General features: G+C 38.7%; 3 protein-coding genes across 4 annotated transcripts in view; all 3 read right to left on the bottom strand.

The window, feature by feature from the left end:
• Window positions 1-27,722, bottom strand: part of LOC148911354 (uncharacterized) — a gene marked incomplete in the record, with an annotated part of 110,326 nt that overhangs the window by 30,436 nt on the left and 52,168 nt on the right.
• On the bottom strand, window positions 3-26,546 carry LOC116294253 (uncharacterized). The gene is made up of 8 exons (XM_089030074.1): window positions 26,297-26,546; window positions 23,151-23,455; window positions 22,343-22,490; window positions 21,803-22,054; window positions 20,299-20,481; window positions 2,604-2,917; window positions 2,160-2,310; window positions 3-1,961 (listed from the first exon to the last, which is right to left on the bottom strand). Exons 1-8 carry the CDS (start codon window positions 26,364-26,366, stop codon window positions 1,570-1,572), a joined length of 1,815 nt encoding a protein of 604 aa, XP_088886200.1. The 5' UTR covers window positions 26,367-26,546; the 3' UTR covers window positions 3-1,569.
• On the bottom strand, window positions 12,356-17,324 carry LOC148911355 (uncharacterized). 2 transcript variants are annotated; one of them, XM_089030072.1, is made up of 6 exons: window positions 16,919-17,324; window positions 16,508-16,771; window positions 16,371-16,436; window positions 15,621-16,007; window positions 15,309-15,511; window positions 14,962-15,120 (listed from the first exon to the last, which is right to left on the bottom strand). In XM_089030072.1, exons 1-6 carry the CDS (start codon window positions 17,066-17,068, stop codon window positions 15,081-15,083), a joined length of 1,110 nt encoding a protein of 369 aa, XP_088886198.1. In that variant the 5' UTR covers window positions 17,069-17,324; the 3' UTR covers window positions 14,962-15,080. The 2 variants fall into 2 exon arrangements, with proteins under 2 accessions (XP_088886197.1, XP_088886198.1); XM_089030071.1 differs by lacking the exons at window positions 16,371-16,436; window positions 16,508-16,771; window positions 16,919-17,324 and having other exon boundaries at window positions 12,356-15,120; window positions 15,621-15,755.

Below are 27,722 nucleotides of genomic sequence, written 5' to 3'. Positions count from 1 at the left end.
GGGGGTGCTGGGGGATTCGCAAAAAAGAAATTTTTTCAATGGTTTGGGCCCTCCTCCTTTCACTCAGTAAGAAATTAATGGGCCTACTGGCCATGAAGTCAAGAAGGAAGCAGCTTCCTTAGCATGTTGACAATATAATATAGCTTAGTTGATATTATTGTAATATTATAGCCTTGTAATTTTTTATTCTTTTTTCTTCTTCTTTTTCTTCCTTTTTTTTCCTTTTTTCTCTTTTTTGACCCTAGATACAAAATTACGACAGCCAACTAGAAAGCTTTGGCTCCTTTGGCTGTCGTACACTTACACCTATTATATGTTAATTATAGTAAAAATTCTAAATATCATTCAAAATATATATATTCTTGTAATTCTATGATATAAAATTGAAAAGAAAAAAAAAGAAAAAAAAAACCAGTGAAAATAAACTGAAATTCAATTGAATTGAATTAGTTGCTCAATTTGTAATTGCATTTAATGAGGTTACCTTTTTATTCCACATTTTCTTCTCCTTCTCCTTCAAACTATCGGTTCTTCTTCTTCTTCTTCTTCTTCTTCTTCTTCTTCTTCTTCGATTCTCCTTGACTTAAACTTAGTTCAACGTCGCCTCGACTTGTCGCCGTTCTAAGACCCTCCTTCGATTAAGTTTAACGATATTCAGGTGCACTGAAGCATTCAACTTCAAACGCAATTTAAATCGAAAATCGAAAGGAAATGACACTATTATTCTCTTTTAGCTTCTTCAAACTCAATGAATCCGTCTCAACCGAAATTTCTGTTCTCGTTCGAATAGCATACCTCTTGGACGAATTCTTATTTTCTGTCGCGAAAGAGAAGCTTGTTTTGTTCGATTAGAAGTCACAGAGATGGTTCTAAATACTAATACAATCTTCACTGCTACACGATAATTTTAAAGATCTTTTTAACTAATTTGCATATTGCATATCTCGAGACGGAAAGACATATCGACAAAAGGCTGACGCTATTTTTTCTTCATTGTTCTTAAACGGAATCGGAATCGGAATCCATGAGGGTACCAGCTCGGTTCATATCTATTTAAATTTCATCACAAAGATAAATGAAATGCGAAATGATCTTTCCTTTTCCACAAAAGCTTAGGGTATGTTGTCATAACCGGAAGTGACGTAAACCGATTTCGTAGCAAAATTAGTTTTGAATTGATGTTGGAGCATGCGCAGTACGCCTTGTACCATTTTCGTAGACCAACGTCATTATGCATATATCATTCAAAAGTCGAAACATGCATAATGACGATACTAATGGGATAATGATGATGACATGGACACAACTGATCGTGAGTACAGTCATAATCAATTATCCCTAAACAGACTACATTTTGACGCATGGAGACTGCACGAAAACAATAATCCTACATCTCCTTGTGGCGCTGTGGCATAAAAATGTAGCATTGTTCTATACACAGGAAGCCCAACCAAATATATGTGGATGCCAAATATATAACAACATCTATGAACCGCAAATATACTGACACAACAATCGAGGTTGGGATACCTGCGTTTAAAGAACCCCGATAGTAAATATTTAGTTTTTTCAAGGTTGAGGAAAAAACTGGGCCGAGTTGGCTATCATCCAATACTTACCAACCTCCATGCCAAGCCTGACCTTAACTCTTCCTCTGCTCTGCAGTTTTCTGTATGAACCATAATCGACTTGGCAAATGTAGTCCAAACTGGTACAGTACATTTTCGTTGCGTCACAAGAATATTTGTCATAAACATCCTCAGCTGATGTGTAGTTTACACGTAGTGTTGATATGAGTATTGATCCTGTTCTTACTGTACCGTTAGAGTAACTTGTAATGTCTGTATCGTTATGGTACCATTTGATGCTCAGTCCTCTTTCTGATCTGCACACCAAGTCTGCATGCGAACCGTGACTGGGATGCAGTTCTTTGTTCCCTATCGGTGGTGGTATCGGTGAAGCTAACAAAAAAAACGCTTTAATATGTTTGCTTATAAGTTTGACAAGCTTCTATTTTATAACTTGAGATTTCTGTATCGAGTGTGCAGTCATCTACAGTTCTTCTGTTTCTGAAGTTATTCCTATAATCCCACCCCACCCCCCAAACATCAACTCAGAATTTACATCTGCCTTCTTAACAAGACAATTGAGATGCGTACCTGGTACTTTGGTAACACCATATATTTCCACTCTAAGGGCGTGTGCTTCAATCTTTTCTACAGGATAGAACCGTACAAATCTAGCTGTCAGAGGACTTGGCAAGGAATGCTTGATGATACTTGTTGAATTATTTTGGTTACCAGTAAAAACCTGAACACATCGAGAAATAAAGTTAAAAAAGAACCAAAGAGTAGAGTTTCTATCCTCTCCCTCCTTCCCAGTCCGATCTTTGAAAATGCCACAAATCCTAAACATAGAGTGCCACAAATCCGCTGATGCTCAAAACCTCACAAACTCTATGTTTAACAATATATATGGACATGTAATGATTTCCGATCGCAAAGACGACGGACAATAAAGTTGTAGACTGTTTTGTTCATAGCGTTTTAAGTTGATCAATCAGCAATTGTATATTATATATATATTTCCCTCAATTGATATACCATTTCCTTTTCCAAAGTTTTGTTTTCTACAGGCATCCATTGTTGATCATCTATAGATCCTTCAACTTTGTACTTTATTGTCCTCTCGTTACCGTTCGGGTCACCTTGTGTAGCCACAGCACACACGTAGTAAATCTCTCCAAGGTCTATTTGTAACCATGGGTTGGTATCATCGTCACGTGGTCTCCATGAATAATTGCCAAGGAGCCTAGCTTTGGCTGCAGTCCTCGTGATACTATAAATAGAACTTGCCGACATTCTGTTGTCTGGCACTGCGCTGCTATTGGATATACCAATGGCTAATTCCATATTAACTAAAAATAGAGAAAAATTGTATGTGCTTCTAAAACTGTATCTACTATAAATATTTTATTGTTTCTATTAATTGAATGAAAAAAGTGTTTATTAAAAAGGTTAATAAAAGGTAAAGCTAAATTTAACAAATAGACATCAGTTTCTTATGTGTTTACTATAAATTGCGTCATTACATTGCCAAAGTAGTGTGCGGATCCACGTCTATTTGTTTTTTACAATAAAAAAAAATGAAAACTTCTCATTTTTAGCGATCAAAACGACCAACGGAAAGAACACGCGCTCGTTGACGTCAGCTTTATCTCTATGTCCTCTCATTGATGATAAAAAACTGAACCGTGGACCTCTAGCTCTGAAGGCCAAGTGTTTATTTCTAATCACACTTGCAAGTACAGCTCAACGAAGTCGAATTTTGAATTTTTATAGTAAATTTCTTATAACTGGAAAAAGCACGCATTAAAAGTAGTAGGGAAATGAGAGTTCACCAACATGCGGTGCCGGTGCCATGCGGTGCTCGACCCCAAACCCCACTCTACTGCTCGTTCATTCCAGCGATTGGCTAGGGTTTCTACTATTGTGTATAACATGCCCAAAACCGGTACGTCATAAGATATAGTCTATGAAAAGGGATTGCGAGTTTGAAGTCTCATCAATCCTACTAAGCTCCTTAGGACAGTAACGACGAAATGAAGTTTAAGCCATGAAGTTGAGAAAAGGCCGTATTCTTAACCCTGTGCTGTTCAAACGCAGAACAGGACAAAAAGCAATAGCAAATCTCGTGAAACAAATGGAAAACATAAAACTTGAGAAACACCAGGATGAAGCAGGGAGGATCAGGGAGCTTCAGACATTTTTCAGATTTTTATTCTATAGATGCTGTGAAGACATTGCCAACAAAGAAAGGATTGACGAGATTGAAAGAACCAAGGGAAGAAAGGTCACTCTTGATGAACTAATCCATTGGGAAGCAGACGAGTCCTCCTGGCAAAAGACCTTTCAGAAAGTCTGGTTTCGTATGCAAAGAGAACTTCCCTTACTGACACTACTGCAAGCTTTCGACTCTTTCATGAAGTATGAACATGGTTCAGAAAACCTCGAGTACTTAAAACCTTTCCTGAGAAACTACCTCCACGAACTTTACGATAATAACGACAGTGGAAAAATGATAAAACTGATGCAGGAAATAAACCACGTTAAGAGTCATGCCTTCTCAGTATCTGACAAGAAAATCTACCTCCAAGAGCTGGCTAGTGACTTGGCATCCCAGACCATCAATCCTTTGTTTGACAACCATCCCATTATCATATCGTGGGATGTATTCTTCCAGTACTCCAAATCAAGATGCTGCTACATCCCCGAGATTGATGGTGGGCGTACTGTGAGAAAACTGTTTCTCAGGGTATGCAATTTTTCCATGTTTTCAAGCCCAAGCTACCAATACAGGATTCTCAAGACTGGAGAAATTTTCACTAGTCCCGAAAAAGCCATCCGCAAGGCATTTTTCCTCCACAAAAAGTGTACGGATAAAAATGCCCAACCCATTGCATGACATTCAGAGAATTTGAGAACTTTGAACATTTATACTATTAATGCCGTGTACTCTAATAGTCATATATTGTAATAAAATTCTTTGAAATCTCAAACAAAAGTGTTTCTTCATTAATCAACTATTGAAAAGAGGTCCACACTCCCCAAAACACTGCGCGCGCTAAATTATGAGCGGTATTAGATATAAAGAGCGTGATCCATTCAAGCTCTCGATCATTTGCTCAAAATCATGGACCCCTTCACACTTGCCGAAAAGCAACTTATTTTGACTTACGCATCTGAAGTGTGTAAACAGCTCCACCAAATTGATGAAAATCAGTGTTGTGGCTGTAAAGATAAAACTAGTAACAGCGAGTGTCTGATGCTAACGGAAGATGAAAAGATAGAAATCAATTTTGACTTGGCCCTAAAGAATGTGATCCTTAAAGTAGTAAATGATAAAATTATGGCGAACATGTCACCATTTAGATTATCCTATACCACAAAAATTGGACTCGAATCATGGTTGCGGAGCAACCCAATCTCCTCACGTCCTGATCTACAGAAGAAAGTCAAAGGCACCGTCAAGATCATAGGCATATATTAAATGGCGTTCTCCGATGACATCAGCAATTGTTTAGAAATATATAAGAACCCCAGCACTCGACTACAACAATCATTTCTCATGTGGTGGCTGCTCATGCTGCTTACGATTATTCCTCTGATCTTTTGCTGGGTGCAGGATTCTTATCGCTGTCCACTTTGGAATATTCACGAGCAAGTTGGTGGTGAATATCGACATCAAGATGTCCAGTACGATAGCTCAAAGTATCTCTTGTGTCGACAATGCAGTGGTTATGACTGTCAGTGATGAAGTGGAGATGAATGCCAGAGCCAAGATTCGACACGTCCTTGAGTTCTTTTATGTCGAACTCTGCCGGAGAGAAATGATGAAGAAGCTGACAAAAGAGTGTGAAGGATGCGAAAACGATTGGCCAAGTCAGCGCGACCATGCCTGTTTGATGACCAGTGATCACGATTTGTGGACTTTTTACTTTGACGATGTTAAAAATGTGATCGATTTAAACATGATGCAAGATGTGTGTGCAGATCTCGTCAAACTGGTAGATGTGCCTATGTCCTCAGAATGGGATGCCTTTGTTTCCAACCTACCAAGCATGAACTCTAGTGTAGCAATGATGATAGCAAGTGATATGTCATTTCCCGATAGAAATAACAGACCGATAGCGAACTTTGTAAGCGACATGTGTGATGTTAAACAGAATAGTTGGGAATTATCGACGGAAATATTTAATGAGTTTGTAATCGCCATTTTAAATTGAATAAATGTGAAAGTCTTACATATCGAGATTCAGTTTTCATTTGTTTTCAAGGGGTAAAGACATGGGCTGTGGATGCTTGAATTCCATTCCCAATTTAAGTCTTCGCGATATTTTCCGAAAAGTTCGTTGTGTTCTTGCCTGCTGTGGAGGAAAGGTTGTGATCCAAAACTCTCAGATTGATGGAAAGCAACGAGCTGTTGGAAAAGTTGTATTACAACCTGAATCAAGGAGGAAATCTCGGCAGCGTAGACGCTTTATTCCATGCTGCGAAAAAGAAGAACAAGAAGATCACTAAGAAACAAGTTCAGGAATGGTTAAAAGGACAGCGAGTGTATTCCCTTCACCGGCCGGTTCAAAAGCATTTTCGTAGAAATCGTGTTATTGTTGGATCAATTGATGATGTGTGGGAAATAGACTTGATTGACATGCAATCCCTAAAGAAATACAATAGTTATCATAGATACATGCTCACTTGTATCGACGTCTTATCAAAATATGCTTGGGTGGTTCCAATCAAAGACAAATCTGGTCCAACTTTAGTAAAGGCGTTTAAGCAAGTGTTAGATGAGTCCAACCGCAAACCCCAAAAGATTCACTCTGACCGTGGAAGTGAATTTATAAATAAGAATTTCCAGGACTTTTTGAAAGAAAAGAACATTGGATTTTATCACACTTTCAACGAAACAAAAGCGAGTGTCATCGAACGTTTTAACAGAACTCTGAAACAGCGCATGTACCGGTACTTTACATGGAAAGGGACTTTGAAATACTTAGACGTTTTACCCGAAATCGTAAGGGCGTATAATAATTCATACCATAGAAGTATCATGAGAAGCCCATCAACAGTAAATAAGAGCAATGAAAATGAGGTGTGGAAAAGTCTTTATGGAAACACCTTGATGAGGAGACCCCCGTATAAATTCAAGATGGGAGACCAAGTACGCATTTCTAGGTCCAAGAAACTGTTTGAAAAAGGATATTTACCTAACTGGAGCGAGGAAATTTTTGCTATTTCTAAACGAATTCCTCGAAATCCACCTGTCTATAAAGTCAAAGAGTTTGATGGAGATGAGTTGGAGGGGACCTTTTACGAATAAGAACTACAAAGAGTGCAGACTAGAGGTGATGAAGAAGTGTATAAGATAGAAAAGATCTTGAAGAAGAGAAAACGTGGCAAACTTACAGAGTATTTTGTAAAATGGTTAGGATACCCAGAAAAATATAACAGCTGGGTTTCTAGTGGCGATTTTGAATAAAGTTTATTAAACGACTGTTTTGTGCTCATTTTTCCCTAACCACCATGACGAGCAGTCAGTTTTACATTACTCTCCCGAGTAATAGTTCTATGGATGTATATCCAAACAACACTCTGGCCGAGTACAAAGTCAAACTGCCCGAGCGTATGGATTTGATAGGGGCTTGGGAGGTGGGTTTGGCATCCATTACTTTTCCCCACACATGGTTTAACATTAGAAAGGAGAACCAGAAGTTTTATTACAACGGTGGTATGGGGTTTTGGGATGTGGGGATAATTCCAATAGGCTACTACACGAGTGTGACGGATGTCATTAGTAGCATAAATAAAGCAATCACAGACGATGGAGTAACAGGCATTTCCCTCAAGTTAGATAATCGATCGCAGAAAGTCACAGTGGAGCTAGGTGTTGGAAAGAAACTGAGTTTTGAGAACGACCTTGGGGTGATTTTAGGATTTGGTAGTGACATTATCCTTGACAAGACGACCGAAGCGTCTTTCGTGTCCGATCTAAATATTGGCCTCCAATCACTCTATGTCTACCTCAATGTATTGGATATGCAGATTGTGGGTGATGTGAGAGCTCCTCTACTACGCACCGTCCCAGCAAGCGGCAAAGATGGGGAAATAATTACGAAGGACTATGAACACCCTCAGTACATGCCACTGACTACACGCGAGTTTGAAACTTTGGAAGTTCTTATAACCGACGACTCGGGGAATAAAGTACCATTTGAACGTGGACGCGTAGTGATAACGTTACATTTCAGACTTCGTCAATCCCCTTACTTTCGATAAGATGACGAAACAAAGTGGAGCTGGGCACATGATGGTGTTTCACGCTGGACGTTTTCAAAGAGGTTATGGACAAGTAGGCTATGGCCTTGGATCCTTTTTTCAATCCTTAGCTAGGAAAGCCATGCCTTTTCTACAAAGCGGAGCTAAATCTCTGGGGAAAGCAGCTCTCGATACAAGAATGAACGTTGCTAAGGATGTTTTGGCAGGAAACAACCTGAAAGACTCTGCTCGAGCAAGGTTACAACAGACAGCGCAAACTGTGAAGCAACAAGCCCTTGACCATATCGCATCTCAAGTCGGAAGTGGAGGATTAAGAACGCGAAAGAGTTTAAAAAGAAAGCCTTCACAGAAAAAGATCACTTTACCGCAAGCAAGCAAAGCGAAAAGACCTAAGATTCCTCTCGACGATATCTTCAAGGATTAGAATGGCTTTTGTGCATCCTCATTCCATCCCGTGTATGGAAAGTGAACTAGATCTGTTTACAGCTCCTCCAACTCAAGTCGTGATAGACGGTAGTCAATGGATTGAATATCAGCCCATCTCCTCCATTTCTTCCTCGGCACCCATTGAATTTCAAGTTACAGGAACTGAGAATTATCTGGATTTAGCCAAGAGTATGCTATTCATCAAACTGAAAATCACTAAAGCTAATGGTTCTGATCTAACCACTGATGAAAAAGTAGCACCTGTCAATAATTTTCTGCAAAGTTTATTCAAGCAAGTGGATGTATTTCTAAATGGAATTCAAGTGACACAATCCACTGGGACCTACAGTTACAGAAGCATGCTGAAGACCATATTAAACTACGGCTTGTCAGCTAAGAAGTCCCATCTCACAGCAGGGCTTTACTACAAAGACACGGCAGGGTCCATGGACGAGACAGATTGCACCGGTGCGGGAGGCAATACAGGGCTGCAAACTCGCTATTCGTTTACTAAGAAAAGCTATATCGTCGATTTATGGGGACCCCTGCACTGTGATATACTGTTTGGTGATCGTCTCTTGTTAAATCATGTAGACGTTACCATTAAATTAAATCCGAATACTGCAGCGTTTGCCTTAATGTCAGGAGAGACAAATCCCAATTACAAGATTGCCATCCAAAGCGCCAATTTAAAGGTTCGTGCAGTGAAAGTGAGCCCGACGCTGCAATTGCAGCACTTAAACGAGCTGAAGAAGGGAGTGAATGCAATCTATCCCATGAGGAGAACTGACTGCAAGACCTATACCATACCTTCAGGAAATCCTTCCATTCATAAAGGAGATTTGTTTAATGGGCAAGTTCCTAAGCGTGTAGTACTAGCCATGGTCGACTCTACCGCGTTCAATGGAAGCTATACCAAAAACCCTTACAATTTTAAACTGTATGGAGCAACATCTATAAGTCTTACAATCGATGGGGAACAGAGACCTTTCAAACCCATCACCTTGAAACTAGCAAGGGCCAGTGAAACGAATTTCATGGAAGCCTACCAGACTTTGTTCTCCGGAACTGGTCGACTGTTTACAGATTCTGGAATCGATATTGCACGAGAGGATTACAACCAAGGCTACGCCATTCTCGTCTTTGATTTAACCCCTGATCTCTGCAGTTCATCCACTCATTTGAATCAGAAACAGAAAGAAAACGTATCTCTAGAGGTTGAGTTCAGCACAGGTTTACCTAACGCTGCTAACCTCATTGTTTACGGAGAGTTTGAATCCACGGTCGAGATCGATTTTGCACGCCACGTGACTTTTGACTCTTCAGGATGAACACCAAGCAGATAGAAAACATCATTGAGAAGGACCCTGTTACGCGCAAGAAATTTGCTGGTGTGTTTGCCGAAAACCGTTTACCACATGATGTTGGAGTCTACCCCTGTGGTGTTATCGCCAACACAGATCCTGATTACAAGCCTGGAAAACATTGGATGGCCTTTTATTTTAGCACCCCACAACATGGAGAATTCTTCGATAGTTATGGACGACCACCTCAATTTTATAGTAGCAATTTTTTAAACTTTCTGAGTAGAAATAGTCAAAACTGGATTCATAATCAGAAAACATTGCAAAGTTTCTATACCACTGTATGTGGAGAGTATAGCATTTTTATATAATGCATCGAGCACGAGGTGTGACTATGAATTCTATTGTAAAATTGTTTGGTACTGACAAGTTTAGAAATGATGAAAGTGTGTATCGTTTTATTTCTAAGTATGTGTGATAATGTGTGAAATAAAGAATCTTGCAACAAATGAATTTATCATATCTTTATTTATGTTTGAAACTCAACTTTACAAGTTTATCAATAAGGTATCCATCCTAGATTTCTCCTTCCTCGTGTGGAGGGCCTTTGCCCTCTTTTACTAGTCAGAGGAGATAATGGTTCCTTTCTAGGAGTTGAGGGTGGTGTAGGTAGAAAAGTGTCCATTCTCTCCATTACAGCTTGGGTGGGTGTAGTAGGGGGAAGTCTTCCTCCAGCTTTGAAGAGACCCATCAATCGCCTGCGGTCGTCGTTCCTGATGAAATCTTCAGGGGTATTCAGTTTTGCCAAAACTTCTGTAAATGCGTCTCTTCCTGGAGGTTGGAATCCTTTTCGCTTTCTAATGGTATCATTAATGAGATCTGATATGCTTGACCCTTTGAGGGTTTGACCCTCCAGAGAAACCTCACCCTTTTCATCCCACTGAACCGCTTCGGGGGTCTTTTTGATCCAACGTAATAAATTTTCAGCTTGACTTCGAAAGGTTTTTGGAACGGTGTCTAAGATCTCAGACTCTGAGATAGGTTGAGGTTGTTGTTGCTGTTGGGGTTCTTGTGGTAGTGGTTGGGTTACCTGTGGTGGAGGTAATGCTTCAGCTGTTTGTAGTTTCACTGTAGGTATATAATTCTCTCTTTGTTCTTGTAAATTCAAGTAGCGCTGAAGGAGTTGTTCATGGTTCTTGATTTTTATTTCGGTTGGTTGATTGGGATCTGAAAGAGTATTGCTCATCTGCTGACTAAGAGAGCTCATGGATTTTACCAATGGTGAAGTCTGGATGTCGTTTTGCTGTCGTATGAGTGTCATAACCTCTTCGGGGACCAAATACATTTTCCTGTTGTGCTTCATAGTTTCTTGGAAATCAGATTGGCTAGGACAGACAACACAGGTGGTATCAGGAATGGAAGAAAGTTACCCCCTGTCTGATTCAGTTGCTCTCTTTTCTTCTTGACTGGAACTGTTTTATCCGCTAAAACTCGCAGTACTCTCTTGTAACGCTTAAGTTTCTTTTTCTGTTGCTTGTTAATGGGAACCACCCCTCTCAACACGTTCTGTGTCACTTCACAGATAGCGTTGATCAATTCACTATTGCAGCACTTGAGAATAGCACGTCTTAATTTTGGGTTTGACTTTGCCAATACTCGAAGGAAGTCTGCGTTCTCACTCAGACGACGAGACATCCTCGAATGATTCAACAAGGTGATGACAACAGATTATATACGTTTCACATAAACCACTTGCTGCTCTTCTGGGAAGATAGATGTTCTTAGTCGATATGGATTAGTCGTGGTGGGATGAAGGTCAAACAGCAAATAACCATAAGGTTGGTGGGTCGCATCTTCATAAGCTTCCATCACACGAGACACTTCACCAGGAAAAGCCTGTTTTGCTAATGTAGAGACCCCCAGGGAATCCCGAGGATTTTTGAAGGCTACAATGTAATGGGTGTTAAGACTTATGGTTCTTGAAAACTTTCCTGGGGGAAAAAGATTCTGTACAAGAGTCATGGTGTTAATATGTCGATGGTGTGAACCGCGGGTGATTAACTCCACCATGGCGTTGTTTTTCATGCTCTCATTCATCAGGTCATCTAGGACTAGTAGACCTGGGGTTCGGTCAAAAAGGGTGTAAATATCCTGCGGAAAGCCCTGGACGAACTGTATGTGAGGAATCTCTTTTTCCATCATGATAAACCGAGGTTGATATTCTCCATAACAATAGACAATCTTTTGGATAGGTTGGTCAAACATATCGTTAACACATCGTAACAACTTTTCAGTCCAGCTTGTCTTCCCACTAGAAGTTGCACCGTAAACTATTAAGGATGTCGGACTTTTAAAACGCACGTCCATACTGTACGAAAGCAGATCAGGAACTAATTCATTAGTTTGAGATGAGCGATTTATGTTCATCACTCGCACTTTTTCTAACCAAGGTTTTCGCTCGTCAGAATTCAACAAATGTACACTGGCTAAGTGGTTTGAAAGTTGAAGTAAATTGGTTTTACGACACCCAGGAATGGGACAGTCTTTCCTTTTCCGTTTTCCCATCGTAAATAAAATCTTTAAGATACTCTTCGTCTTTTTATAAGAAGCAAAACTCTACTTTAAAAATTTTCTTCCAAATATTTTTAATTAGTGAGGGGCACTAGGGGTATCAGGGGTACTATTTAAGACAAAAATCTTGGAAAACAAAAGAAATTGTGAATGAGATCAGGGGCACCAGGGGCATCAGGGGCACTTTTTCTTACAAAAACACAGACACTCAACATCGTTGTTGAAACGAATTTATTTTATAGCGTGGTAAACCTATTTACAATGTGCTGAACGTTTTTTCTAAGTTCTAGTATTTACAGATTAATCTATATGGTAGTGACCGTATGCTAGGCTGGTTATACCATCCCCCAATATATATCTTTTATCATCATAAGGGCTAAGACCTATTTTATTTAGGTTTATAGTATATATTTCATGTTTTTCACTGCGCAACTGCTGCATGCTAGCCATAGTTCACTTTTTCTGAAACAAACAATCCCTATAGTGGGTATGTCGTATATTCCGTTTCGTCACATACTTCGCGATACCCTTAGCCGTTTTCTTCTCAACATCACGACCACCCTCTTGATAGAGAAGAGAGTACATTTTGGGTCTTAGACCTACAAACTCCTGAACAGGAATTCCATGAGTTTCATCTTTCATTTTGCCTAAAACCTTTTTATTACGGGTCGAAAAGAGAAAGTGCTCGCGGTTATATTCCGAGGTGTCAAAGAGGTCGAGGTCCCCATACATGTCTCGATAGACATCTTCTGTTCGAATATCATAGCAGAGAGAATCGATGTCTGTGAAAAGAAGGGTGGCCCTATTTCCGTACTTGGCTTTGATATTGTTGTAATGGAAGTCATACATCAATACTTTGGAAAGATCCAAAATACAGAAGCCTACGTAGATAGGGCGGTTGAGATAGAGCGAAGGTTTTTTCATATTAACGGCTACGAGATTTTCGTTGAAGATTCTAAAGTAATCGAAAAGAGGAGAGACTGAAAGTTTCTCAAGTTGTCTTTCCGTGTTGACAAGTTTGACATTGACACGCTTCCTTAGATTCTCCGTGGTCTTACCGAAGACGCTATTGTTCATAAGCTTAAAGAAATCTTTTTCGAAATCGTTTCTGGCGTTTTTTCGTTTTTCCGTGTTGAAGTCTATGTAAGTTTTTAGCCATGGAGATTGGTCAAAACCGAGTACGCGATGAATTTTAGTGAGTCTCATACCCAGCGCCAAATACTGTTTCAGATTGCGATAGTGGACGACATAATTCGTCTTGTTATGAAGATTGGGTATGAGTTTTTTCGCGGCTGCATTTTTCAGTTCCAAAGTCTCCGCCAATTCCGCGCAGTAAGGCGAAAGCCAATCAGTTGAGACTTTGAGTTTTTCAGGAGCGAGAGGATAGTCGTTGTGTAACTCATGGAGTTCCTGCGGATATTCTAAATCGACCTCGAGAATGTACCCTTCTTCTCCATCATCCGGAATAGTCATGATATCGAGATCGGCTATCTCGCCCTCGGTTAAGAAACCGAAATTGCTCTCCGGAAGAGCTTGCGACATGGCCCAACCATAAAGATTATTTGCATCAAGATAGAGGATGTAATTATTGTCAACATTAGAGTTATAATCTGGGAGGTAGGGGTTATTAGCTTTGGCATATCTATGGGTAATCATAGAAATGCCTCCGCGTAACCCCTCCTCGATGAACAAGTACATATCAGGGTCGGTTAGTAATTCTAATTCAACCCCAGTCATTTTCAAACAGGCCAGCCAAGATAGACCACGACTTGTGAAAAAATGACCAGGGTCAAGTTCATAATATTCTAGACAGATGTCCCTGAAATTTTCAAAGACATCTGCCAATAGGAGTACATCGGATCTTAAGTAGAGATCATGGTAGTCTCCCAAAGTTCTGCAGTGAAAAGATTGAAACACGCGTTGGGCATGTTCGTAATCTTCATCACTGATGTGCTCTTCCTTCAACGAACTATAGAAATGATCCTTTGAAGGGAGTCTGGGTTCCTCGAACTTGGAAAAACTATCCATGTACTCGTAAGGATAGACCCCCTTACGCAGCAATAGAGAGACTTTATCCACCTCTACATACTTTTTGAGAACCTTAAACTTATCATCCCCTTCCCGACTTAGATTATGTACTAATCTTTCCAGAGAGCTGTTTAAAAACTGTAGTGAGTCGATAAAAACTAAATTTTCTACAGAGAACGAAATATACTTCTCAGTATTATTAGGAATACAAGAAATTTTTTCTGATTTTAGTTTCCCCAGCCCTTGCATGATCAGATGACTGTCATATCCACGAAGGTTGTGGAGGACAACAGGGATCTTACCCGTAAACTTATAGTTAATGTTGCACTCATTATGGGCAGCCCCGCGATAGGCACCCGTTAAATGGCAATGGTCTCGAACCCTGTCAGCTCCCAAGACCTCTCCACAGATATGGCAGTCAGTGGCTGCTTGAAAATCACGCTCCTGCCTTGCACTAATAGTCATGGGTACTATAGTGTTTACAATTTGAGAAATTTGATTTTCCTCTGCTAGCAAGCAGTCTAAAAACCTATCCACAGCGTCAACACCTCTGTATACCACTGGAGGTTTGTTATACCCGTCCACTGTAGACACTAGAGTATAACAGAACCCACAGGGTTGGTGGTGTTGCGTTTTTTGGGTACCACTTGCATGGTCCTTCAAAGAAGGGGTGTTGCATTGAACTAAAATGGACTCAAAATCCGCATAGATAATAAAAGGGACTTTGAGTTGCTTCCCCACTTCTTTGAAGGCCAGAGTGGCCTGGTCTTCATCAGGGAGACGGATCTTTTGAGCGCTATGAAGCCTACAGTGAGGTTCATGAGCTTCTAACAAATCCTCCCTAACAAAGCCATGCAAACAGTACATACAATAAAACATTTGACCATTATGCTGAGTCAATTTCCCTAACAGTCTACTTAAATCCCTTATTAAACAGTAATGTCTTTGGTTGCCTTGAGAAAATAACACAAGATTAACATGCAACTCTTTTTTCTCTTTCGTAATATATAGAGGGAAAAACTCGTTAGTTTCAAAACCAAAAACATTCACACTAATTTCTTGGTTTTGATTTTCAAATTTTGATACTTGACTTATTTTGACAGGATAGTCTATGCCCTCCATGTTTATTTCATCCTCTTACCTTTTGTAATGGTGAATGCGGTGAGGCTGACCTTTCCAATGAACGGAATACTTTGCAGCCAAGATAGACCATAGGAAGCATTTTTCATCATCGTTTTGGATGTTGAGGACTGCCTTTTTGTCTTTGAGCCTTTTGGGAAGGGGAAGATAGGTTGCTCCTTTCAGAGGGGCGTAGGGAACAATCCCTAAATCCAAGTGTAAGACCTAATAAAATAAACAGAATTACCGTAAACATGGGAGAATACAAAAATAACGTTCTCAAACAGCTTTAATTTGTTGAAAGATAGAAACTAAATAAATAAGTAGAACTTACTTCATCGAGTTGCCACACAGATCCTTCCTTTTGATACTCCAAGAAAGATTTCTTTACTTTCTCCACCGCATCGTTGTACTGTTTTTTGAGTTCGGAAGGGTTGGTGGTGGTCATGCAAACACTGCGAAAATGCGGGGTCGACACTTGATCTTCACCATCGGGGTTTGATTTTACAAGTCGTACTTTCGAGCAAAGATACCACTTTATTCCTTTATGCAGTTGAAGTTGTTTTTGGAGTCGCTTCATAACCATGCCCCTTTTTCCCCGAAAGGTTTGGAGGAGATCATTCTTTTCTTTCCGATTGGGGTCGTACTTGAAGATGGTGGCTTTCTCTTTTATGGCACACTCCTTTGCCTCCCCACCACCTTCTTGGTTTACAGTCTGAAGCTATAACAAAAAAACAAAAAAACAAAAAAACAAAAAAACAAAAAAACAAAAAAACAAAAAAACAAAAAAACAAAAAAACAAAAAAACAAAAAAACAAAAAAACAAGAAAACAAAAAAACAAAAAAACAAAAAAACAAAAAAACAAAAAAACAAAAAAACAAAAAAACAAAAAAACAAAAAAACAAAAAAACAAAAAAACAAAAAAAACAAAAAAACAAAAAAAACAAAAAAAAAAAAAAACAAAAAAACGAAAAAACAAAAAAAAACAAAAAAACAAAAAAACAAAAAAACAAAAAACAAAAAAAATCGAATAAGTTATCGTTTTGAAAATGATTATCCATTCAATAAGAAAAAAAAAATTACCTCTTTTTCATCTCCCAAGATCTCCCCATCGTACTCCTCCAGCATCTGAGGTGGAGTATTGAGCAACTGAAATGAATATAAAATACTGTTGGTTTCTTGCTAAATTAGAGGTACATTACAGAGTGCTAAAAATTTACCTCATATTCAATTATCTCTTGGTCAGACATTTTCTGCTTTTTCAAGGGCAGAGAGTTTTCTTTATCTTTTAGCTTTCTCTTTGAGGAGCCACCATTACAATTTTTTTCGTGCCTTCTCAAATCATATGCCCTCGAAAATTTCTTCTCGCAGTTGGGGCAAGGAAACTTTTCAGTAGTGTCGTTGTGTCTTTCCCGATGATGCCTTAACAAACTTCTGCGATGTGTAAACTTCTTCCCGCATGCAAAACACTTCATTTCATCGACCTGCAGAATCGAAAGTGGAGAACAAAGCTTTAATACTCTAAACATTGCATAAATTTATCATGCTGATTTGCTTTAAAAATACCAATAACTATTTTTCTTGAACATAGTTAAAATGTAGTTAACTAATATTTTAACAGAATACTTTACCTTTTTACTCGCCGTTGCCTCTTCAATCCACTGCGAAATAAGATCGGTCACCTCTGGGTCGATTGCTAAGTTTTCCATGTTGTGTTTTTCAGTTGAATTCAGCTTGCAATGAGGCCAACATTCAGCTCTTTGGATTTTATAGCCAGTCATCTGCTACGTCATAATCCCGTATCATAAACCCGAAACACGTTCTTCAAACAATAATGAACAAAAGATCTGCTGAGCTAAGTACTAAGAATTCTACTGAGTCACGGTTTTAAGTAGAGTGTTGGCGCCTTTTTGTAACATAATTTTTTTTTTTTTTTGCTTGTTTTACTTTGGGGTTCGCGCCAACCCCTTAATTATGTAAATATACATATCCCTGCTATTGTTTATTCACAAAGTAAACAATGGTTCGCACAATCTCTAGTCGAGACTGCAGTTATAAACTGCACTGCATCCCAAGACCTAAAAAGTGGTTGAAAATAGACTAGGTTAAAACTAGATAGTACTATAAAATCAAGTCTAAACAGTTGATAAAAGAATTAACTTATTTCGTACTTATTGCATGACCTCGTAATTGAAAAATAAATACCAAGAAATTTGCATATCACTCATTGACAGCGTATAAAAATCTTAGTTTATTCTTTTGGGTTTCAAAAGCTTTTAATTCCTCGTTATTACAACATGAGAAAATCAAAATGCTGCCACCACTTTAATGTTCCCGAAGTTCACCCCCGTTGTGGCAGAAAGTATTCTGAATGTGCTCACACGATCGAAATACCTCGGTGTTCTATTTGTCCAGACTACCCAGACTATTATGCTGCATGTCCTTATTGCAAGAACAATTTTTGGACCTGTAGATGTATGTGGACCAAAAGTCTACAATCCATGAGCTCGACCAAGAAATAGATGGAGTGTATGATTCAAGATGGATGAGATTTAATAGAACAGTTACATATAGTAAACTAAGCAGTAAACGTCTGGTCTGGTGTGCGCCAAAACCTCGTCACAAACACATTCTAGTTCAGTTATTTGATTTTTATGTGTTCGGGACACTTGATTCTCATATAGAGAATCTACTTCACAGTATGAAGCTATTAAAAAACAACAACAACAACAAAGAAAACAACGGGGAAAAAACCAACATAATAATAATAAGTCGAAGATAGGAATGTATTCGTAATTGAAGAATGTATTCATATAATAAGAGCATGTTAACAAATAAAAGAATCGTGTCACGCACTGGTTTGGTGATGTCATGCACAATAGTAGAAACCCGAGCCAATCGTTGGGCCGGATGACTGGGGTTTGGGGTTGAGCACCGGGATATCCGGGGAGGGGACTAGGATCGAACACTCAAACAATAGCTGGTCGCCTTAGCCAATAAGCGTCCTCGTAGGGTTGAGGGGAGGGATCTGGGGCCGAGCACCGCACGGCACCGGCACCACATGTTGGTGAACTCTCATTTCCCTACTACTATTAAAGTGTCCAAGGACGGATCCAGGGGGGGGCAAAGGGGGCACAACAAAACAAAAATCAAAAGAAAACAAAAATTAGATGCTTTTTTATTGCTTTCCGTTGTGTTGACGGAAAAGACTTAATTAGCCCCCCTAAACTCAATTAGCCCCCCCCCCCCCCCACAATTTTGGCTGGATCCACCCTTGGTGTCGTGTCGTTATCATGATGACGCCGTATTCTCGTACTTCGAATGAGCAGTGATATTACGCGCTTTGATTGGTTCAAAATAAATATCGTCACATGATTTTGTATCGTAACCCTGCCACGAGAATAGATATCTCGCATTACCCGTGACGCTTGTTCAACTTTAGTTTTAATTATTACAAACGTTCCTGGTTTATTCGTTCATTCGGCACTGACAGTCCGCCGTCTAACTGCGATCATAATTTCATTTTTGGGAAAATGCTATACCGTCATTTCATAAAGTTAAAGCCTTCAGTCGTTCTGTTTGGAATTTTAAGAACTGTGATATTGATGGCACACTGTGGTGTCCCCGAGAAAGATATAAATGAAATTCGAAGTGATTGGATGAGGCTGTTGAATGACACACTTAATAATTATTCCAAAGAGGTTAATTATTGTTCGGCCTACAGACAAAACGTGGATGAAGAGTGAAGTTCGCTTAGCAATTAGAAAACGAATTTGGCTTTTGAAAAAAGTTTTCTCAAAGGAAATCAGATGTTTTATGGCGAAAATACAAGCAGCACAGAAACTTAACGACTTCTCTGATACGTCAAGCTAAAATTAAACACTCCGAAATAATTAATCGAGAAATTTCGGACCCGTCAACAACCAAGAAAAAATGGTGGTCTATTGTAAAATCCATTTATGGTAACATAATTCCGACAACTATTCCTCCAATTATAGACAATAACATCATTACTGATGCTAAACAAAAAGCACAACTTTTTGATAATTTTTTTGCAAGTCAAGCAACCGTTCCTAATCAAACCAAAAATATCCCAGCTTGTTTTCACCTTCCTCCGGAAACAATAACTGTCTTTTGTCCGATTTAAAAACTTCCAATGTAGAAATTAATAAGATTATAACCTCCCTGGATGTTTCTAAAGCTTGTGATCATGATGGGATCAGTAATAAGGTCATAAAATTATGTTCCCCGGTAATTTCTGTTCTGTTGACTTTGTTTTTTAATGAGAGTTTGAGAATTGGTAAGTTTCCCAAGGAATGGAAAATGTCTAATGTAATACCTTTGTTTAAAAACGATGATCATCAAATTAAAAATAATTACCGCACCATTTCTCTTCTCCCATCACTTTCTAAGATTTTGGAAAAGATCGTTTTTAAATATTTATACAAATTTCTTGATGATAAATGTTTCTTTTATCCTTTGCAATCGGGTTTTCCTCCGAGGGACTCTACAGTGAATCAACTGATTTATATCGTTCATTCTATATATGAAGCACTTGAAAATGGCAGAGGTTCGTATGGTGTTTTTGGATATTAGTAAGGCTTTTGATCGTGTCTGGCACAAAGGTCTTATCTACAAACTTGAGGCTATTGTTATAAGAGATCCTCTTCTTAAGTGGTTTCGAAGTTATCTTGCTGATCGATATCAGTGAGTTGTTATCGTTGGTCAGTGTTCTGATCGGATAAATATTACTGCCGGCGTGCCACAGAGCTCGGTTTTAGGACCTTTACTTTTTCTAATTTGTATTAACGATATTTCAGATTCTCTGGAATCTAGATGTTTCCTGTATGCAGATGACACATTTTGCAATGAAAATAATCGGTTTCTTGTAAATACTGCGCAAAAATGCCTCGTTTTCATGTCTGCGCAAAAGCGCTAACAAAAGCGCTCGCATCTCGCGGGAATCGTCTCTTAACACTCATCCAGACAAAGCTATTTTGCAGTCAGTCACCTTTAGTGTAAACTTCAACTTCACATAATGTGAGGATTCCCCCATGATTGTCAAACGTGATAGTCAAGAACCGTCCCATCATGCTTTGATGGCAGTAGATAGACGTTCCAATCCCAGAGGGCAGTGGGCCCTTCACACTGTTACAAACGGGATTGGATTTACCACCATTGCTTGAACTCCCACCTAGTAATGAAAGATATTAGTGTTATTAATCATTTCATACAAAGACATTAAAACAGCTATTGTCCTCGCTCTTTTTTATTGGCCACTTGAGAAACGAGTGAAGGATCGACTGGAAACAAGTATATCAGAAGGTATTGATAATTAATGTTATTAAAAAATATATTTTCATGACGAGAAAGAACATCACAACTAACAGGTTTCTGCAGTATGGCATTGATTGGCTAAGTAACAGCTAAATTATAAGCAATCAATAATACCAAAAATGATAAAGAAATGTTTGTTCACTAGGGACAAGTGTCCTTAGTAACCATACTTTTTTTTTTGTTATTTTTCAGATGTTTGAGAGGTTGCTACACAAAAGTTTTTAAAACCAAAATCTTGAAACTCCAGAAATCTACTGATTTCGATGAACTTTTTTTTGTTATGGTTTTTTTTTCAACTAGGTTAATTTTTAAAAGCGCGTTCACAGTCCTCAACTCGTTTCCAAGTGGCCAATTGTCCTAGAGAAGCACGGGTGGCGTAGCGGTGAGAACACTGGCCTTTTACCAATGTGGCCCTCGTTTGCCGGGTCTGTGTCCACTGGTAGAGCGAAGTTTGGGATTGGACAAAATAACAAAAACAAAGAAAGCATGGATTATGGTGAACAATATTTATTGTTCTACATGTGAGCTGCCTTATATGCTTTATCTCACCATTCATTGTTTGTTCATCCACTTCCAGGTTTCGTTCTCCCGGTTGTGGATTATCCGTCGTTCGCTTTCCGAACTCGGAATCGTATGTGAATAGAGTACCATTTTTTTTACTAAAAACTATGGATTTGTAAATAGCTACCCGCATCGACCAGCTCTATGAGTGAATGCAGCCTTAATTCGGCTGACAAAATCACGACGCCATTCCAAAAAATGCAGGTCGTGTTTCAAAAGGAAAATGCTTTAGCATGGGTGGCGTTCGCGGCTAACGCGTCGTCTTTCACCACTGTGAGTTTAACGGGTCGCTGGTTCGAGCCCTGCGGTCGCCACATGGGAATCGAGTTTGTTTGATGTGTTGTTCTCTCCTATGTTATGAGGGTTTTCTCCGGGTTCTCCGGTTTCCTCCCTCCATAAAAATCAACATGTGAGTTAAGAGTTGTGTGTATAGAATATTTGAATGTTGTAAGGAGTGTGTGTGGAGGATACACGGCCCCACAAGCTCTTAGCTTTAATGCCTACCGCGTATAAATAAAAAACATTTTTTAATGCTTCTTCACAACGTTAATTATTCACCTAGTCATTCTTCTGTGACGCCCTATTGTTTAAATTTAGTATTAAATAGAATTATTTACCAATGAGAATTAGAAAGTCACGCAGTCTCTCGGAGTTAGTATCCCTATTAACAATAAACACCTCATACACAGGTATACTCTGACCAAGATCAACCATCCACCAGGCCTCGTACTCAGACTGGGTGTGGGTGCAGCTTTGGCCAGAATCATAGTTTGGATTACGATTCCCATCAACTGCACGATCAGGCGGTCCACCCCAACCAGTACTGGACTGTGCTGCTGTTTTATGGTAGGCGTAGTTTACTTTAGAGGCTGAGAAGAAATAAATAGATGTAGTAGATAATATGTTACAATAAATGCAGTCACAACAACCTTCTTAGATTAGGGCGTGACGTTTTTTCATTTCAGACCACCAGCCATTCCTTAGAGTATTATTTCTTTGTTTACCGGTTGCGCATGAGAAGACACATAAATATGAATACGACTCAAACATTTTTCCCCCCTCAAAACATGCACGTGGTCCCAAATGAGAAAGCATTCACTCAAGGAAAAGAGGGCTGTTCCATCTCTAAAGATAACTATAAGGTTTTTTTATCTTACCTGACTGGAGTTTTACTCCATATATCTCAGCTCTCATACAAACAGCTCCATGGTGCATTGTGGGTAGGATACGTAGATATCTGGCAATGATTCCTTGGTACAGAATCTGCTTCACGATCCCAGAATTATCCACATTACCATAAAATGTCTGAAAATGCACCAAAAAATGATATGAATACTTTGGTACGCTTTTTAAAAATTTCAGTCTTTGCGACCTCTGGTCGTGTACCTTTTATCAGACATTCAGACTTTTGGCTGGAAATTTCATGTACGGAAGCAAAAACTCGAGAAAACGTGACAAATCTGTGTCGCAGAAACATAGACGCTAATCAAATGGTGCATGTATATTCCCATGATGAAAAACCTTGCTCTGAAATGCTTGAGTGTGAGGCTACGCATGGAAAACCTATGGTTTCTGCAACATGGGTGCTGCGTGAGGAAAGACCCTCAATAATAATGATAACAATAATAATAATAATATTTTTTTAAATAATAATGATGATTTTATTTGAATAAACCTTAATAGTCTATGCATGTCTTAATGGCAATAGAAATACACTCGCTCTAAAGCTACTAAAGTTCCAATGCTTAATATTTTAAGATAATGATAAACAAAAATAAAAATAAAAACTATAAAGGATTTAAAGTTCATAATTTCAATGCCATTATAATATATATATATATATATTAATTTTTTTATAATAATAATAATGATAATAATAATAATAATAATAGAAATATTAGAAATAATAATAATTTTGTAATTTTAAAAAAATGGAAATGATTTAGTGTGCACGTGTCCTCTGACCTGTTGTGCGTTGCCATTCTCCTTGTATGGATGATAAGTCTTCCCATCATTAGAACAATTAAGCTGAAAAGTCTTGACCCATCGTTTTGTCTGTTGGTCACCCTGTGTTGACACAGCACAGATGATGTGGGGGGTCCCTAAGTCAATCTGTAAATAAGGATTATCATCATTTCCCATAGCACACCACGATGGTCCATTAATGTAGTTTAGTCTGGCCTGGTCACCTGCTGTCCCTGAAGATGCTGTAATCTTGACAGCTGGTAAGGCACTGTTCTGCATGCCAAGAGCAAGGTCTCGACAATCATCTGAAATATAAAGTATCGCATATGGATTTTTATGCGCTTTTGGTGTCCACTATTTCAAGAGTGGATCCAGGAAGGGCTGTATGAGCCACCCCTCATTGGAGTTTAAAATAATAAGAATATAATAACCTAATTATAAAATGTACGCTATTTGATGCCTTTCTAAGTAACAGACCCTCTTGATTCTGTTGCCACTGTATTTTAATACTAATTTGTAGTTAACAAGGGCTACCTTATTTTTATGTAAAGATGAGAGTATGTGGACCGCGTGGCACTAATGAAATAGTAGAAGATAATATAGGTAAGTTGTAGTGCTTGGGAACGAGGTTATTCCGGGCGAAAACCCTTGGAATTAAATTCGGAAAAATTAATTTCCGACCTCGCTGGGAATCGAAGGTCGTGGGTTCGATTCCCAGCGAGGTCGGAAATTAATTTTTCCGAATTTAATTCCAAGGGCTTTCGCCCGGAATAACCTCGTTCCCAAGCACTACAACTTACCTATATTATCTTCTACTATTTCATTAGTGCCACGCGGTCCACATACTCTCATCTTTGCATCATAATTACCGCGACCTAACATCTATTTCACCCCGGCCTGCTCTCAGTCTGACTTCTAGCTCAGCTGGTAGAGCATCGGTAGTACAATTCCGAAGGTCGTGGGTTCGATTCCCAGCGAGGTCGGAAATTAATTTTTCCGAATTTAATTCCAAGGGCTTTCGCCCGGAATAACCTCGTTCCCAAGCACTACAACTTACCTATATTATCTTCTACTATTTTTATGTAAGTAGTGTTGAAACTAAAGCTTAACGGGGGGTTTGAGAGCGGTATTCAAAACAAGCGTCGTGAAGTCACACGAATAAAACTTGAGGACCTTTGTTTTTATTTGCATGCTGAGAGCGCAGGGAGAACCGAGAAATACTTTCCTAAATGCTAGAATATTCTGTATTTTCGTTTGATTGCTGCAATTCAAGACTGAGCCGAGTTACACGAATAAATCGGACTTTTTAATTACCACGTTCAGTAAAGACAGTTTTCAATTGTCGTTGCCTAAACGGAATTTTGCTTTGAGCACTCGAATCGGAAATTTCTGCACGAACAAACGAATGTCAGTATAAAGGGAAACAATAGACCTATACGGAAATTTTTTTTTGATACTTTGATGAATACTTGAAGTGAAATTTTCTGCTCGAACAAGCAAAGGTCGATATAATGGAAAAAAGGTCTCGAAAACAAGCCAATTCATGTGAAAGGATCACGATAAGCGCTTTCATTCTGAAGTCACTCACTAGTGTAAATACATTTATTTTTAATGGCCGGTCGATTCTGAAGTTATATTATTACTGTTTTGGCTTGGTATATAACAATATATTAAAGACTCTATTTGGTCGAAGCTCTTATATATATTGGTCTCATATTGAAACGGTTCTAATGCAAACTTCACTCATTAGAAAAAACATTTTCTTTAACAAAAAGGGCCACTTATTCACGACTGTCGATAAAAATACAAAAATATCAACTGTAAAGTAATTCTCGAAGTCTCGAGCAAAGATTAGCTTGCCTTACCATCTTAAATGAGGGATTTACGTTTTGAAGAACATAGGAATCTGTCCACCTCCTACGATTGGTAAACCGGCAGATATGAACATGGCTTTGTGCCTAAAAATCTATTCTCGAAAATCTATTCTCTAAAGATGTAAAAACAAAATTTGATTGTTAGATTTTAGAAATGCTCATATGGTAAAAAATCCTTCTCTCAATGTTCAATCAGATACCCTTAGGGCCAAACTATTCAAGTGATCAATTATAAAAATGTATAACTTAGTTATCTTTGCGTCCTTTCCTGTAAGCTTGGTAATGGTGTCATGACGACCCCGAAACGTCACTTTTCAATAAAACGTGTCCTTGCCTTAATTTTTTCGACATTATACTTTTCGAAATGCTTGCCAATTTACAGAACAAAATTCCTTTCCTCCCCTAGAAAGCGAATGTGCCTTGAAGGGTTGAAGCCATAGCCGCGTGACGACAGACTATTTTATAGGACTTATATCCTTCGTATAAAAAAATACTTTCACAAGAGAAGCTCTGCTTCCAAGATGACTAAAAGGAATGAACTACTTGGACGATACGGTGGCCATCTTCGGATCGCAAGGCATAAAGGCTTTAAATTAGGCTTCATTATAGAGTAATGACGTTGATTGATATTAACTGCTCACCACAAGAGAATACAACAAAAGATGAATTAATCACCTTTACCCATTATTAAAAAAAAAAAAACAAAAAAAAAAAAAAACAAAACAAAAAAACAGACGAGACTCCCTATTATTTCCGTCATCTTTGTTTTGTTCTTCCCCAGGCAAGATATCCGCCGTATCGTCGAAGTAGTCCATTTGATTCCTTTTACCAAAGCAGCACAAAGCGATGACGTATGTACTTATGCTGTTATTTCCTTATCTCTACCTCTATCAGTATATTCAAAACCTTTACATTCATAGACACTAAGATACATGGTTAATCCAAGGTAGCACAGTGTACCTTGTACCAGGGTCTTGTTTTCCTTATTCATGAATATAGTTGAGAAGATAACGCGACTCTTTCAGTCGGAAATAAAAACCAGCTTAAGACCTCACTAAATATTCTGCGAATTAATGTGCAATGCTGAATATAAACTCTGTTTGAGTAGGGACCATAACTTTTACCCCTCGTCCTTAAATTGCTCTCTAAAACTAATTATAGCATATTTACTCACATTTATTTCATTTATTCAATATAGATAAGTATATTATTTGGATCTAGGATTGAGATAACATTTAACATCATTGCAAATCAAAATAAATTTATTCTTACCTGCAGCCCAGACAAACGTAGTAACAGAAATGATGTAGAATAATGTGGCCAAACCTTGAACTACTGCCATCTGAAAGACGAGACTAAAGTATTTAAGTCAAGTGAATTCTGTTAGGGCTTTAAGTCAAGTGGATTCGTGCTTATGTAAACTGATTTCCTGTATACAGTTTCGAACTTGACACTCGCAAGGTAGTCTGGGTCGTAAAGTATCAAGCGTAAAATGAAGTTACAGCTCCCACATTCGGTGGTTTATTCAAGGAAGTGTACGTTGTCATTTGAGGGGGGAGGGCTGCCTGTGGGGAAATTCGGAGTAAACTTTTTTAAAATGGTCGTAGCACTCACCCCTTCACTCCGAGTAAGAAATTCATGGCCCTCCTAGAAAGTCAACAAGGAAATGGACACTATAATCTAGCTTAATTGCTCGATTTATTATGGTACAAAATGGTGAGGCTGTTAATAGCTACATTTTAATAAGGTTACCCCATTATGCAACGTTTCTCCTCCTCCTCCTCCTCCTCCTCCTCCTCCTCCTCCTCCTCCTCCTCCTCCTCCTCCTCCTCCTCCTCCTCCTCCTCCTCCTTCTTCCTCTTCGTTTTCTTCTTCTGCTTGACTTAAACTTAGTTCAACATCGCTTCGACACGTCGCCGTCCTATGACCCCCCGTCGGTTAATTGTGCTGTATTCAACAGCAATCATTCACTTTCAAACGCATTTTAAATCGAAGTTTGAAGGAAAATGATAAAATTATTATTATTTAGCTTCTTCAAACTCAATGAATCCGTCTCAACCGAAATTTCTATGCTCGCCATCATGTCACGACCGTGTTCGTGCCGTGATCTAAATAAAGGGTGCCATTAGCATTTTTTCACATATACATATTTTCATATTCTTTTAACGAGCAACAGCTCCTCAACCATACGTGTTTAAACAAATTAGAGTAATATATCGTATTAAAATTTTCCAATCGATGCTACGTGAGTATACAGTAGTATAAAAGGGATTCATGAAGCAAACTTGTCAACCAACACAATTAATATATAAAAAATTTTCATATTTGGGATTTTTCAAATGGAAAAATATTTCATCGTTGATGCCCCAAAAATTGGCTTTAGTACTTGTGAAAGTAGTATAGGGAATGGGGGTTCCAGCGCAATCTCAACACGGGCAAGACCCGTGTCAAAAATCCACCTACGGAAACAACCCACTCCAAGTGTGGTTGGGGGCAACAGCGCAAATATGTTAGTCTATATACGGAGTGCGAAGATTGTAAAGAGTTTGTTTATGATTTCTGTGTAAAGTGCTTGAAACCCAAGTTTGTACCTACTAAACCAAATAAGTATATTTGTTGTGACAAGAAAATGCAAATAGAAGACGACACGTCAGCACAGTGTTACGAATGTGGTAAGAATATTCGTAATGCCGTACCA

The sequence above is a fragment of the Actinia tenebrosa genome, unplaced genomic scaffold (assembly GCF_029948245.1).
Source record: "Actinia tenebrosa isolate PJP-AT-01 unplaced genomic scaffold, QUT_ActTen_1.0 PGA_scaffold14__42_contigs__length_11649687, whole genome shotgun sequence".
NCBI lineage: Eukaryota > Metazoa > Cnidaria > Anthozoa > Actiniaria > Actiniidae > Actinia > Actinia tenebrosa.
The sequence above is the reverse complement of the archived record's forward strand: the minus strand, read 5'-3'. Positions and strand labels throughout refer to the sequence as shown.

Bases quoted from the DNA above. Each gene is read 5' to 3' on its own strand.
- LOC148911355 (XM_089030071.1), bottom strand. From the start codon at position 15,399: ATGATGAAAAATGCTTCCTATGGTCTATCTTGGCTGCAAAGTATTCCG. The intron at 15,121-15,308 runs GTAAGAGGATGA...TATTTTCTCAAG, and splicing joins CGCATTCACCATTACAAAAG to GCAACCAAAGACATTACTGT.
- LOC116294253 (XM_089030074.1), bottom strand. From the start codon at position 26,366: ATGGCAGTAGTTCAAGGTTTGGCCACATTATTCTACATCATTTCTGTT. The intron at 22,491-23,150 runs GTCAGAGGACAC...GTGCATTTTCAG, and splicing joins AGAATGGCAACGCACAACAG to ACATTTTATGGTAATGTGGA. The intron at 2,918-20,298 runs GTGACTGACTGC...CTCTATTTTTAG, and splicing joins AGTTGAAGTTTACACTAAAG to TTAATATGGAATTAGCCATT.